Below are 13,583 nucleotides of genomic sequence, written 5' to 3'. Positions count from 1 at the left end.
CCAGCCTGGTCAAGATATGACTGTCATAGGTATTGGATGATCTTCGACCGAAAGTAGCTGAAAGTAGTAAGTGCAGGAAGGGTTGATTGAACTGTGTAGTGTAGAACTAGCTGGTGTAATCAGGCACCAAAGTGTGTCTGAAGGAAGTGGCTTGTCTTGGAAGATGAATGTTAGCGAGAGCCGTTGAGTTTGTTTGTGGATGGCCGAAAAGTGAAGGTAAAGGAATAAACTAAACAGGAAGCAAGTTGCCAGTTAGGATGGCGAAGAAGCAGGGCAAATATGGTGAGGGATTGTGTTTGTAGACAGATGGTGTGATCGAATGTGCAGATGCAGGCAGAGAGATGATAGTATGGGGATAATGAGAGAGGCGGACGCAATGAAGGGAACCATGGAATGGAAGTTTGCTACATGAAGTTTGGATGATGAAGTTAAGTTGGCAAAGCCACAAGTCAACAGTGGTATGTTTGTGGTAAAACGTAAAGCGTGTAGGAAGTGCTAAGGAAGGACTTGCCAGGGAGGGTCGATAGAGGAAGGCAGTCGTGATTGTTGCAAGATGTGGTCTGCTCGGAGCAATCGGACGACGGGAAATCCTTTAGAAGAGTTTGTTGGTAAGCGGGGTTTGTGACAACGGTGGGATAGTACAAGAAGAAGAAACGATTGGTAAGGTGACAGCCTGGCTTGGAAGATGATGGAGTGGAAGGATTGGAAGAGAGATAGTGGGTGAAGGGTAATTGATGAGGAAGGACATGTCCTGAAGGAAGTGAGATCTCGTCAAAGAGGAAGGAGCAAATTCCATGTGATGCGAGACAGCACAACGCTTCAAAGGAGAGACTTTTGCTCCGAGATCGCCGGGGAAGTGAAACTAGGTGATAGGCAAAAAGGTGAATTTGAATTTTGAAGTGTGAAACCGTATGACGTACCTGACGTGTCTTCGCTGTGAATCTCCCAGCCCTGCTATGGATTGCGGGAGCTAGAGCAAACGATCAACGGGTGCGGGGAGGGCGAAGTATTTGTTTGCGAGCTAGAAGAGAGCAGCAGGATGCGGGAGACACAGACTCTTAAATATGTCAGGTCAGTGAACAATTGAAAGGACGAAGCAGCGGTGAAGTTGCAAGTTGCAAGTCAAGGCCGTGCATGAAAACCCCCTGCCCGGATGGCCATCCGGTGGTCTAATCAGTGTTGGGATAGGGATACCGACATCTCAGGTGACGTGTAAGGGGGATCGTGCAAAGAGAGAGGAGACGGAATGCGAGAGAGTCGGCGCAGGTGGACATGCGATGTGACGAGAGTCGAAGGAGAAAGTTTCTTTTTTGCGAGAGGAGGCGGGGGCGTAGTTTATGGCATGGATGGGAAGGGATGACGGAGGCCTACTGAGGTGGTACAGTACGTACAGGGAACCGCGACCGACGCGCCGACCATCGCGCCAGGTCCCGTGATGCATTCTTGTCCCCAGCACCAAAACGGCGGGTCTGCGAGTTTGGGCGTGTGGGAAGGCTGGCCTGGTGTCAGAGAGTGCTGGGCAGGAGCTGGGCAGGAGCTGGGCAGGCCAGTGTCTGCCTGGGTGCCTGTCTGGGTGCCTGTCTTGGTGCCTTGCACTTGCATGAACTGTTCCCAGCTTCACGCGTCACACACGTCACACGCGTCACGCGACACCGACACTGCTTGCCTCGTGCCTCGCACGCAGGCCAGAAACAACCTCCTCAGCTTTTTTTTACTTTGTCTCTTCTTGCCACCTCCCCTCACTGGAGGAAGAAGGCTCGGCGAGTCGGTGTGGACTGTGGATCATGGAAGACCCTTGGTCCCTCCCCGTCTACTACTGGTAGTGCGGTGGGTCAGATGTTTGCTCGAGCCTCTGGGGCTGTACTTAAAGAAGCCAATCGGGCCCCATACAAGCAACCTGCCCCCAGCTGGCTGTCTGGCTGACTCGGAACCGCCATAGCCGCCTCACCGGGCCGAGTACAAGTCAGCACTCTCGTCCCTCCACCAGCTCGTCGGCCGCTGGGTTCTCGTTTGGTTCCCACGATCGATACTTGGTAGCCTCGTCATCCAGCGCTGTCTGCAACATTCAAGGACTCAAGGTTCCCCCTCAGCCCTGCAGACCTAAAAGTCCGACTATCTCCGATTGGAAGGGCAAATGAATGAATATTGTAACACGGGCATTTCAACAGTCCGAAGCCCGCAAATGTGGCTGGAAGGCTGCATTTCGGGGCGTGTACGCCAATCAGGTGCCCACAGCGGCTCATACCCCTGTAAGACTTCCAAACATTTTGATATCACGATCATTCTCTCTTAAAGCAACGACATTCTTGGACCTCCCACAACAAGCCGTACGTAGGGCGCAGTTGCCTTCTCAATCTCCTAGAAGAGTATTCCAAGCCTTAATTTTTACCTTTGCCGAGAACATTGGACGGCATCATGGCGCAGGCAGAGACACAAGGGGGATCAAAGGCCACCTCCATCACCGAGACGACCTTTGAAGACCCGAAGAAAGAAGAAGTAGAAACCACCGAAGCAACGGAGCAAGTCGACATGGATTCTCAACCTACAGCCCTCAAGGAGCAGACTACCGCCACAGAGAAGGAGGCCCAGGCCAATCTGGATGCGGAGGAGGACATGCAATATCCACATGGCCTCAAGCTGGTTGTTATCCTCGCGGCTCTCTGTCTTGCCGTCTTCCTCGTCGCCTTGGACCAAACTATCATTGCAACTGCAATCCCAAAGATTACAGATCACTTCAACAGCATCAAGGATATTGGATGGTAGCGATTTCCCCTCATCGGCCCCTTGGCAGCCAGCTAACTGTAGTAGGTACGGCAGCGCATATTTCCTTACGGCAACGGCCCTTCAGCCTACCTTTGGCAGGATCTATACTATCTTCAATGTGAGTGCTTGAGCCCAATCCAACTAGAGAGCCACTGACACAGCCGAAGATCAAACTTGTGTTCATTTCTGCCATCGTGCTCTTTGAGCTTGGGTACGTCATATCAGCCCAACAGCCGTGCTTGCGACTAATCATGTAACAGCTCTCTTGTCTGCGCGACCGCTCCTAGCAGTGTTGCGTTGATTGTTGGAAGAGCTATTGCTGGTATGGGCACTGGAGGCTTGTTCTCAGGCGCGATTGTCATTATGGCCTATTGTTGTAAGTACCACCAACGGAATCGTTCCATCGAAGAACGCCAAATCCTAGATTCGCATTCCGTTATACAACGAAATGAGGCACGCCACCTCCTTCAGAAGGCTGACACGTCCAGTGCCTCTTCGAAACCGGCCAGCTGCTTTTGGATTGATTGGGGGTATGTGGGGAATTGCCTCCGTAGCTGGACCTCTCCTCGGCGGCGTGTTTACGCAAGTTGCCCTTTACAACTTCAAGACTTTTCTAACCAGCACCTAGTGACCGAATCAGTTGGAGATGGTGCTTCTACATCAAGTAAGTACCTGTCCTGCAGCCGTAAACAGTCATGAAAGCTTACACCCTCAGCCTACCTATCGGTGCCCTGTCGATCCTAGTCATCGTCCTCTTCTTGCACATCACACGAGAAAACAACCCAGAAGGACTGACAATCCCTCAGAGAATTCTCAAGCTCGACCTAATCGGCGCCTCGATCCTTGTTCCCGCCGTCGTCTGCCTGCTTCTCGCCCTCCAGTGGGGCGGTTCTACATACGCATGGAACAGCTCTAAGATCATCGGCCTATTCGTCGGATTTGCCATTCTTGCTCTTATCTTCATAGCCTCACAACTTAAGCTCGGCGACAAAGGAACACTGCCTCCGCGTTTGTTCCGCAACCGCAACGTCTGTCTCGCTCTAGCATTTTCATTTGTTTTTGGTTCCGGATTCTTCACACTCATTTTCTACCTAGCCATCTACTTTCAGTCGGTTAAAGGCAGCACCGCAACCCATGCAGGCATCCAGCTCCTCCCTCTTCTGATATCCACGGTTCTCTCTTCGATGCTCACAGGCGGACTGATCACGGTGATCGGATCCTACGTCCCCGTCATGCTCTTCTGCATGGTACTCTTCGCAGTCGGAGGCGGCCTGATCACAACCTTCTCGCTCACAACCCCCCTCTCAGCCTGGTTCGGCTATCAAGTCCTCGCAGGCCTTGGAATCGGAGTAGGTTTCCAAAGCGGAGTCCTGGTCGTGCAAACCGTCCTTCCCCTCTCCGACGTGCCCGTCGCTACGGCCTGTGTCTCATTCTTCCAAACACTAGGCGGTGCTCTCTTCATCTCCGTTGCACAAACACTCTTCCAGAATGCACTACTTAGCGGCATACAAAAGAACGCCCCCCAACTTCCTGCACAACTGTTCTTGCACAGCGGTGCCACGCAGATCCGCGAGATTCTTGCCAAACTACACCAAGAAGATGCTCTCGAAGCCGTCTTACAGGCATATGTTGATGGTTTGACACACTGTTATTGGATTACGACTGCTTGCGCGATTGCTGCGTTCTTCTTCGTTTGTGGATTGGAGTGGAAGAGTGTAAAGAAGGGACATGGACAGGATAAGAAAGAGGGCGACGCGGAGGCTGTGAAGGAGCCTGTTACTGCGTTTGCGTGAAGTGGAGAGGCACTCGGTCCTCTTCTCTACTCCGAATGTTCAGGATGATTTGGCTGTATAAAAGATGATCTTCTCTCTCTCGTTTCCATTTTTTGTATGATTCTTGGTTAGTAGGGGTTACTTAATTCAGAAATCAAAACCAAAAGTACAAAGCCATCGTCGTAGCCAACAAATCTCCTATCAAGAAACAACGGAAACCCCGTCGTTTGATTGTGGATTGAAATTCAGCAGTACATGGGACGAGCCAGGGTGACAGTGGCTGGTTTCTACTCAGTAATCAGTTGATCGGCCAAAATTGATTGGCTAGCTGATTACGGTTAATCAGTCCCGATTGGGTAAAAAATTAAACTCCCTAATCTATCAAAAAGTTGTAAAAGAAAATTTATATAGGGGTATAGCTTACCTTCCTTTTCATCAAAAAAAAACTATAAAAAAAATTAAAAAATAAAAACTTAAAAAATAAAAACTTAAAAAATAAAAACTTAAAAAATAAAAACTTAAAAAATAAAAACTTAAAAAATAAAAACTTAAAAAATAAAAAAAAAATAAAAACTTAAAAAATAAAAACTTAAAAAATAAAAACTTAAAAAATAAAAACTTAAAAAATAAAAACTTAAAAAATAAAAACTTAATAATAACTCGTTTTAATTTTAAAAGATATCTCGTGTTCGTATTAGGAGACCTCAGATTTTCTCGGATCTTTACCTTCCGTACGGATACCTTCGTAACCTGGTGCTACAAAGGCGTAATCGATTGGCAATTGACAAAATTATGATCAGAAACCAGCCTGTTGGGAACAGCTTGCGAGCCGAGCGAACACGTACCACCGACTGACTGTATTCATCCCAGCACCACGCCCGGTATGAATTTCTGCTGGACACAGAGGGCAAGTAAGACATTATCATTACGCTCTTTTGGGGAAATTACTTTTAAGACCGATCGCCTTCTGAAAGTACCGAATCGCTTTGGGAGAACCAGGCTTCACGTCTCATACATCCTTCACTGCCACGCTTGTCATAACAGATGGGCATGATCTCAATTTCTTTCGATTAAACAACTAAAGCACCCATCTTCTCTAAATCTGATCAAACACTCCAATCAATCCACGCAGTATTCCCGAATCTCCCATCCGGATACTGGAAAACCTTCTGCGGACTACTATACTGCGCCCACTCCTCCGGGGTCAACTGCACGTCAAACTTCGCCGCCTCCCTGCCCGTAACATTATATCCGGGTCCGTAATCCCTATACTCCGCCTGCAGCGTATAATTATTGTATCTCGCGGGATTCCAATCAATATAACCCGTGCTCAGAATGCTCTTGTCCAAGTACGTGTAGGCGAAGATCGAACGCATCTGAGCGTTCCAAGGGCGACCTAGAGCGCACTTTCCGGTGATGTTTAGGGAGGAGTTGGCGGCGTGGACGTTGGAATCGACAATGTAGATTCCGTAGGCATTGGGGAAGGAGGTATTGGTGCCTTTCCAAGCTGTTATGCCACCTCCGCAGGAGCGCAGGGAGATGGAGGTGGATTCAACCCAAGCGGTGCCAAAACCATAGAAGAAGTCGGTTTGTCCGGCTACCTCGCTGTTCTTTATGTATGCGTTTCCGAGCTTGCCAACATAAACCTAGAAATTATCAGACCTCGTGAAATAGCAATCGGTCAGAACAGCCTTACTGTATCTTGGTAACTATAGAAACCGGTGTAATAAAATCCTCCATTGGCATAACTGATACTCAATGCCAACGAGGGGTCATCCGCTATTCTTTATTAACCTCTCCCTCCGCGTATGGCAACGGCAGACTCACAATAAGGCGCAAAATTGTTAACAAAGTTCAAATTATAAGTCCTGAAATCCACACATCCGAACGGTGTCCCAGACGGCACAGCAAAGCCTGTGGGTCCGCTGCCTGTCAGGGAAGCGTTCAGATTCGGGGCTACGGTCAAGGTGCTGGTGAAGGCGTTGTCGAGGCCGGGCACGGCAATGGCGGCCCATATTATGTTTACTGTGTTGTGAGACTGGGAGGTTGGGTGGGCGGTTTGGCCGATGAGGTAGGTGGGCCCGCGGCGGGTGACATTTACCTGGGGAGTTTAGTAGGGGATCTAGAGGGATGGAAAGAGGGGAGGTACTTGTTCGGTGTAGTTCCCGGAAGCAATTAAAATTATGTAGGTATCTGCGAGTCCTGTCAATGCCACCTCAAATCTTCTCGTCAGATCAAACAGTCATACCAGTATTGTTGGGTAATGATGCCACAGCTGTCATATTGTCAGCTCGTGATTGAGTTGATGGAGGGAGAAGCTTGCCTGACTGCACGGTCTTATATTTTGAATCGCTGCTCACAACATCCACGTAAACTGTCCGTTTACGGTCACATCCCTCCAGTGGATCTCTGGAGTATGCCTGGCAACTATGTCGATCATTCTGACTATTGATATCCCAGCCTGAGACTAGAGATAAAAACGTTGCTAAGAATAGGAGCAGAATTGGAAAGGAGAGATTGCGAGTCATTCCGATTTTCGTAAGCTCCAGTGAATTTCAAAGTGAGATGACGAATTGACGCAAATTGAGAGGCTCCACACTGATCTTTTCGAGGAGCTCAGTGTCACATCAGCGGCTTCAAGAAAGACAGCAGATTAAAAGAGCCCAAGCACAACGAGGGGAAAGAAAAAAATCGAGGAAATTCATGACTTCATATCTACCCCTTTCCATCCACATCGTCGGAAAAATGCCAATCCATACCATCTCTCCAATATTCCCAGGATTTAAATCCCCATGTCCTGGTCCCCGACCAAGAGCTCCAATCCAACCACGACATTAGGAAGATCGCTCCCACGGCCGAAATAAATTGAAGCTTTCGCGGGCCAGGCCAGGCACCGCGGGGGTCTAGCGCATTGCGGCAAGAGCCAGGGGCCCGGATAATTCGGTGGGGCGGAGAAGATGGAACAATCGTTGCGGGGGCGGGGAAGAGTTTGTCCGCGAATCAGGGGGAGGCGGTGTGTGAAGTGGAGAACGAAGAAAAGCATTTCATCATGTTCATGTGGAATATCCGCAAAGAAAGGTACTCTCTCGCTTTCATTTGATCATATCAGTATGATGTGGAGACAGTGGAGTCGGGACAATACTGGTGATTGGTGGAAAGGGAGCCAGGTCTCACCTGGGCCAATCTTCTTGAATCCACGTGAAGTCTGTACCACCAGATTGGGGCTTCGACTTGCCTTCATCTGCGCACAAATTGGCACCCTTCAGCCCGCTGCTCCGACAAGCCGCTCGATTCTCGCTTCATTCGTCACATTTCCCACGTTCTCCTTCTCGAGCCTCTTTATCTCAAGCCATACATACATCCTCCCAATAGTGCAGAAGTTCTTGACATTGATATTGTGAAACCCCTCTCTCGCACGGTGTCGAGAAGCCTGATAGCACATGTCTCTCTTTTTTGGAGAAGCCGATCTTGCCCTTGAACTGTCATTGTGGGTGGTCGTAACTGCATTGTGTCTAATGACTCCGAGCTAGGAACTTATGAAACGAAGACACTTAGCCGCTCTAACCTCACTTGCTCACATTTAGAACAGGAACTCTGCAAAATACTTGGCCGTGGTCGTTATGTTGGAGTCGCCTTGCCTTCCCCTTCCTGTGAGATCTAGTGCAGCTTACTCTGCTTCTTACTTTGCAACTGATCTGGATGATCATTGTCCAGTACTCCACTAAGCCTTTATAGAATCTTGGTAAATGTCAGTATGGCTGTTCTTCAAAAACAACCAAGCATAAGATATTGCGTACCTTTCTTCGGCTGGAGGCTTGGCTATCCTGGATAAAATACAACCCGTTTGTCCTGTTGAGACAAGCCCCTCAAGGTTGCTTTGGTCGTCCCCCTGATTGATACTTCATTGCGAACAGCAACTCTCCATCTTGTAGATGTGAAGCTTGATGTTGGGCGGTGCGCCTGATCTTTCTAGCTGAATCAAGTGTGACTTGTAAACAGCAGAGGATTGTTTCCCCGCGGAAGCTGAACAATGGACCGCTCAAGAGTTTAGACCAAAGCAGAATTCTGTAATCGTTGGATTGTTCACCGAGCCCGTGACGGAAGTAGTGGCCGCACCGGGCTGTTTGATGGATCAACGCGCACCAAATCAAAGCATGATGGTGGCCTTGAAGCAAGCGGTGGGGGCTATTGTCTCAGCCATATCAAGCCTTTTGAAGGGACGGAATCGAGGATATTGACAAGTGCCAGTGAGGTTGAGGTGCTTAAGTCCACCAGTGATTCACGCTTGTAGGTCGAGCTATGTTCCGCTAAGTAGCTCAAGGCCTAGAATGTTCAATTATTAGCCAATTGTCAGAATTGCAGAGTGATATCAGACTTAAAATCTTTTAATTCGGTGGTTTTATCCCTCCAGAGCCCACCCTTCTGGCCGATATGGCGCGGTGTTGGCGGCCGAAGTGTGGAAAGGCTTCCCATTGGGGAGGAGGGGGGGTGGGGGCGGGAGGACGTCGCTGCTGAGTATTCGAGCCAGTGTCGTGGTTTGATCCCTCCAGAGACCGCCCTCTTGCCGATGTGGCGATGATGTTCGACGTGGAGATAGATAGGTGGTCTCTGGAGGACAGGATCTGCTTTCTGGCCACAATGTGAAGGTATTTTTTGCCTCTCCAGATGTCTCCCCGTGGTCGATGTGGCTATATTTTGAAAAGGAGAGTGTAAGAGTATGCAGGGAGACCTCTGGAGCGGTCTGAGGAAGTCACATGGTAACTTTGGTGGAGCAGAAGATTGAAGTTCGAAGAATGATGGAAGAAGTGGTGGAAAAGGGATCGAAACTGAAGGGAAAGATCATAAAAATTGGGCTTTTTGCTTAGTGTTGACGGCCTCAGGAGGATTTCCGCCAGGGCAATAAAGCCCATCTACCGCTTGGCTGTGCTATAATAGACATTCGGTTCACCCACCATCTAAAAAGCAATGGTACCCCGTCAGAGAACGTCAAAACGAGTCATTGTATTTCTAAATGTACAATCAGAGCTTGCTGGCAGGCGCAATGAGCGCAGATGCTTTGTTCAAAGTCTCCTCTGCCTCCCGCTCAATCCTCTTGACCAACTCATCACATGTAGGGATATCATGAATGAGGCCAATTACTTGGCCTGCGGTCCAAACCTATATACTGGTCAGTCATTTATTCAGAAACAGAACATTGGCTTACTCCATAATCAGGATCTCCATTGATGAAGACCTCTCGACCCCTTTTGCCGCTTACGTATGGCGCGACCTCCTCGAATTTGCCCGTCTTACTCTCCTTCTCGATTTTCACCGCCGCATCTGTTACTTTATTCTTATATAACCGGCTGGTATTCTTCCATCGTCGGAGTACGAGCTCTGTATCGGTTTCTTGGGCTCTGACGATCTCCTCCTTGATGTTCTTGTGGATGGGTGCTTCGACAGTACACATAAATCTGGTGCCCATATTGATACCCTCAGCTCCCAAGCTCAGAGCAGCCGCAAGTCCTTGTCCATCTGCAAAGCCTCCGGACGCAATGAAGGGCACATCGAGAGATTGCCGAGCTCGACTGAGAAGAATGAAATTCGTAATGTCTGTCTCGCCAACATGTCCAGCACACTCGAAGCCGTCGATGCTTAGGAAATCAACACCAAGTTTGATGGCACTCTGGGCATGACGGATGGTGGTACACTTGTGGAGGATGATTGTGCCAACAGCCTTTAGCTTTTTGATAACTGGTCCAGGGCTGTTCCCGGCTGTCTCGACAATTCGAATGCCCTCATCAATAGCCACTTGTGCGTATGCTCCATAGTCAGGTGCATTCATGGACGGAAGAAGTGTGATGTTGACGCCAAACGGTTTATTGGTCATTGTCTTGCATTTTCGGATTTCCTTTCGAAGGTCTTCCGGTGTTGGCTGCGTGAGAGCAGTGAGGATGCCCAACCCGCCCGCATTGCTGACGGCCGATGCGAGCTCAGCATATCCAACCCATTGCATGCCTCCCTGAACGATGGGAACTGGAGTGGCAGAGTATCAGCATCATCGGCCTGAAGGATATTCGAATGGGGCCTACCTTTGATGCCCAGCGCCTTCGTCAGCTTTGTATTGAATGGCATTGTGTTTGATGTATGATGTGGGTGAAGAGAAGGTTGGTGATCTGTACAAAAGGACGCTCTATTCTATCATTCTCTATAATTTGTCGTCTACGGGAGTGGTGAAGTGGTCAACACTCATGTCGGCTTTGTTGACATGAGCTCTTGATGTCCTTCCCCACGATCGTTTTGGCCGGGGCCGAGGCACAGGCACACTGAAGTGTACCGAGCGTCCCTGTGAAGATTACTCATCATCTCTCCTCTTCTCGCGATCTCATGACTAGAGCTTGTTGACTCAGACTGCTCATCACGATCATTTATTTGCAAGAAGGATTTCAGGAATTTCAAGAAAGAGCAAACTGCTCACGTGAGCAGGCCCAACGGAGGTCCATCTCCCTTCCAAGGCGAAGTCGAAGTCGAACTCGTCGTCGGACCCCAATCCCCCGAATCTCGCAAGGAAAATTTCAGCCCGAGGAAGTTCTCTTCTGGAAACCGGCCCCTGGCTCGGAAGCAGACACTCAGATATCGGAATGATCAATCCCGCGGCCTTTTCTATGCAGTCCTACCCTTGGCTTACTCCCGTTATTCCAGGGCCGAAAAGAAGGCTGCTCTCGTACCACTTGGGCAGCAATGCTGGATGATGCGCTGGTCAAGCAAGGCTGCCTCGAAATAACAAGGCTGTAGCAATATATTACTTGGCTTCCTCTGACGTCGCCACGCTACAGCTCCATCGTTTGTTTTGATGAGTGAGCACAGCTCAATGGATGAAGTTGTGTATCAGCAAGGCGAACCGCCAAGTATGCTCAATGGTCTGAGATCTGAAGGCTTCCAGACATGACGCACGATCCGACTGGCCAGTGTGCAGCTTTCTGTATGCTTGGCTCTTCAACCGACGTTTGTTAAGACTCTTTGCTCTCATCTGATAAAACGCCTGCTCTCTTGAGACGCAGCATCAGGTCACCCCGCGGGACAGGGGCTTGCCCGTTTCTTCGATCTTAGATCTGAACGTTAATGCAGGAGTGGTCAGACCCTGGGCTCAAGCCGGATCCGCAGTCCATTTCTTCTTGGATGGTCTGGTCTCCCAAGGCGTCGGGATCTTTCTCAGTCTAGATTGGCAGAGCGGTGAAGGAATATGGTCACGATGGCAGATTGCTGATCAGAAGATTCTGGACAAAGATGCAAGTTGCAGGGCTGATTGCTTGCACAGTACCGTCTGGTCTTGCACCGATCACCAGTCGAATGGTTTCTCCGAGCCATAACTTCGAATCACGGAGCTTCCTTGCAGACACTGAGAATCCGTCGTATAAATTTCATGTAGCCACCCGTTCCTGCAGTGGAGCTCGATCGATGAGTCTCGGACATCTACCGCATTCGGGGAATACAGATTGATAGTCACCCGTTGCAGGACTTGAAAGTTTAGTCCAACCTATCACAAGAAACAATTTTGATCTCGTCGAATGTCCGGCATTTTACTGTTTGGCCTAGAGATGGTGGTTCAGTTTTCATCTCCGCGCAATTGGGTTTTTGAAAAGTGCCCAGGATCTGCATCTACAAACGTAGTATTGGTTTTTCGATCAAAAGGAAAATGGATAACACTGAGGAAATTGCAAAAACTTATCAAGGTCTCAGCAGCAATTACTGCGCTCTTAAAAACCATTCATGACAAAAAGTATTGGTACTTTGGTTCGTCCTACTTTGGTCTCCATGCAGCGCGGCTTGTTCGAGGCAAGAAATACCGTTCTTAATTGGGCTCCCATTTGCCTCACTGCGATTTCCCCCCTCTCCCCACCCGAAGCATGCTCACGCACCTGCCCAACTCGACCCTCTCTCCCACCGTCCCATGACAATTCGGGCCTGCAAGAAGCTGTAAGAGACTGTAGCGCTGGCTTTGCATCTCCACTACTCCCGCCTCATATTGCTTTTTCGAAGTCATTCGGTACGGTCGTACATGGACTTGTGGTATCTCACCGATGGGACCAGCACACACGACCCTATGTTCTTTTCGGTTGATCGACGTTACTTCTTCGAACAACATTTCTCCATCTGTTCAGATGCATTCTGCCGAAACCGACCTGACTCTAGCTGCCGTGTTGCAGTTGCATGTATGGAGACGCAAACGCAGCAAGTTTTTTTTTCCCTCATAGTCTGACTGCCACCTCACTGCCCAACACCTCCCCTTCTCCCCTTAGATGTTGATGAGCATCCCAACGACCTATAAGAACTCCATCGAGCCTCCGCTTCCTGCAGACCATAACGCCATATCCGGCACCCATAGTCCCACTGTTTCGGCTCCGCACCCCAAGCTATACATAAGCTCTTCCTCTTAGCTGTTCATCTCGAGAGGATAAACAAGAATGTCGTATTCAAGCTATGGCTCTGGAGCTGCAACTTGGCAAGAGAGACTCGAAGGTACGGCACGACCACTCTTCTGTAGCAATGGCTCTGTCTGACCATGAATAGAAAAATGCCGCGAAGCTCAACTCCACCCTCCGGTATTCCAAATCATGTCAGACAGGCGAGGTACGCAATTGCTTGCTCAGAAACTCGCAGAAGCAGCAGTTGGCTTACAATACCTTAGGCGGACGGACAGCATGGTCTAGCACGGTGACAGTTCAGGGACAGAACATCGCCGCGAGGTTCTGGTATGATGGACAGCACGTCAACAACGCGAAAGAGGACGCCGCAGAGGTAGCGTTGAAACATCTCGTTGGATCGAATCCGGGCTCCCCTCAACAGAGTCGAAGCAGGTGGTAGCGACGCCTGAACACACATCGCCGGATGATGGAGACTTCAGCGGATATGTTGAATTGGCATGTAGGATAAGGGTCATAAAGGATCACCATACGGTACAGCATTGGTTGGCGCAAAATAATTGGCTTTTTGGCGTCGGGTTTGCTATGGTCTTCACGGGACGGCTTTGGCGCTGGATTATGACAGGATACTTTTTTTGGATATTTG

The 13,583-nt window shown here is 49.3% G+C and overlaps 4 protein-coding genes across 4 annotated transcripts; 2 read left to right on the top strand and 2 right to left on the bottom strand.

Annotated features, from left to right (window-relative positions):
* Positions 1-2,415: 2,415 nt before the first annotated feature.
* On the top strand, positions 2,416-4,556 carry K444DRAFT_531026 (MFS general substrate transporter; the record flags this gene model as incomplete). Its single annotated transcript, XM_024874949.1, has 7 exons — positions 2,416-2,759; positions 2,809-2,881; positions 2,931-2,974; positions 3,024-3,139; positions 3,252-3,339; positions 3,392-3,427; positions 3,479-4,556. 7 exons carry the CDS (start codon positions 2,416-2,418, stop codon positions 4,554-4,556), a joined length of 1,779 nt encoding a protein of 592 aa, XP_024736049.1.
* Positions 4,557-5,582: 1,026 nt separating this feature from the next.
* Positions 5,583-7,388, bottom strand: K444DRAFT_591237 (carbohydrate esterase family 8 protein). The gene is made up of 6 exons (XM_024878182.1): positions 6,859-7,388; positions 6,784-6,810; positions 6,685-6,728; positions 6,363-6,636; positions 6,232-6,314; positions 5,583-6,181 (listed from the first exon to the last, which is right to left on the bottom strand). The coding sequence occupies exons 1-6, from the start codon at positions 7,061-7,063 to the stop codon at positions 5,642-5,644; spliced, it is 1,173 nt and encodes a 390-aa protein (XP_024736048.1). The 5' UTR covers positions 7,064-7,388; the 3' UTR covers positions 5,583-5,641.
* Positions 7,389-9,367: 1,979 nt separating this feature from the next.
* On the bottom strand, positions 9,368-10,869 carry K444DRAFT_591233 (inosine monophosphate dehydrogenase). Its single transcript, XM_024878181.1, has 3 exons — positions 10,607-10,869; positions 9,739-10,550; positions 9,368-9,692 (listed from the first exon to the last, which is right to left on the bottom strand). The coding sequence occupies exons 1-3, from the start codon at positions 10,647-10,649 to the stop codon at positions 9,555-9,557; spliced, it is 993 nt and encodes a 330-aa protein (XP_024736047.1). The 5' UTR covers positions 10,650-10,869; the 3' UTR covers positions 9,368-9,554.
* Positions 10,870-12,807: 1,938 nt separating this feature from the next.
* K444DRAFT_425084 (uncharacterized protein) lies at positions 12,808-13,521 on the top strand. Its single transcript, XM_024872735.1, has 3 exons — positions 12,808-13,034; positions 13,086-13,145; positions 13,204-13,521. Exons 1-3 carry the CDS (start codon positions 12,980-12,982, stop codon positions 13,377-13,379), a joined length of 291 nt encoding a protein of 96 aa, XP_024736046.1. The 5' UTR covers positions 12,808-12,979; the 3' UTR covers positions 13,380-13,521.
* The last annotated feature ends 62 nt before the right edge of the window (positions 13,522-13,583 follow it).

The sequence above is a fragment of the Hyaloscypha bicolor genome, assembly GCF_002865645.1.
Source record: "Hyaloscypha bicolor E unplaced genomic scaffold K444scaffold_87, whole genome shotgun sequence".
Classification (NCBI taxonomy): domain Eukaryota; kingdom Fungi; phylum Ascomycota; class Leotiomycetes; order Helotiales; family Hyaloscyphaceae; genus Hyaloscypha; species Hyaloscypha bicolor.
This window is presented reverse-complemented; position numbering and strand designations above follow the sequence as displayed.

Excerpts from the sequence above, each read along its gene's own strand:
- K444DRAFT_591237 (XM_024878182.1), bottom strand. The coding sequence starts at position 7,063 with ATGACTCGCAATCTCTCCTTTCCAATTCTGCTCCTATTCTTAGCAACG. Across the intron at positions 6,637-6,684 it reads CCGGGAACTACACCGAACAA|GTAAATGTCACCCGCCGCGG; the intron begins GTACCTCCCCTC and ends TAAACTCCCCAG. Across the intron at positions 6,182-6,231 it reads TCTATAGTTACCAAGATACA|GTTTATGTTGGCAAGCTCGG; the intron begins GTAAGGCTGTTC and ends GATAATTTCTAG.
- K444DRAFT_591233 (XM_024878181.1), bottom strand. The coding sequence starts at position 10,649 with ATGCCATTCAATACAAAGCTGACGAAGGCGCTGGGCATCAAAG. Across the intron at positions 10,551-10,606 it reads GAAGGCGCTGGGCATCAAAG|TTCCCATCGTTCAGGGAGGC; the intron begins GTAGGCCCCATT and ends CTGCCACTCCAG. Across the intron at positions 9,693-9,738 it reads ATGGAGATCCTGATTATGGA|GTTTGGACCGCAGGCCAAGT; the intron begins GTAAGCCAATGT and ends ACCAGTATATAG.
- K444DRAFT_425084 (XM_024872735.1), top strand. The coding sequence starts at position 12,980 with ATGTCGTATTCAAGCTATGGCTCTGGAGCTGCAACTTGGCAAGAGAGA. Across the intron at positions 13,035-13,085 it reads TTGGCAAGAGAGACTCGAAG|AAAAATGCCGCGAAGCTCAA; the intron begins GTACGGCACGAC and ends GACCATGAATAG. Across the intron at positions 13,146-13,203 it reads AATCATGTCAGACAGGCGAG|GCGGACGGACAGCATGGTCT; the intron begins GTACGCAATTGC and ends ACAATACCTTAG.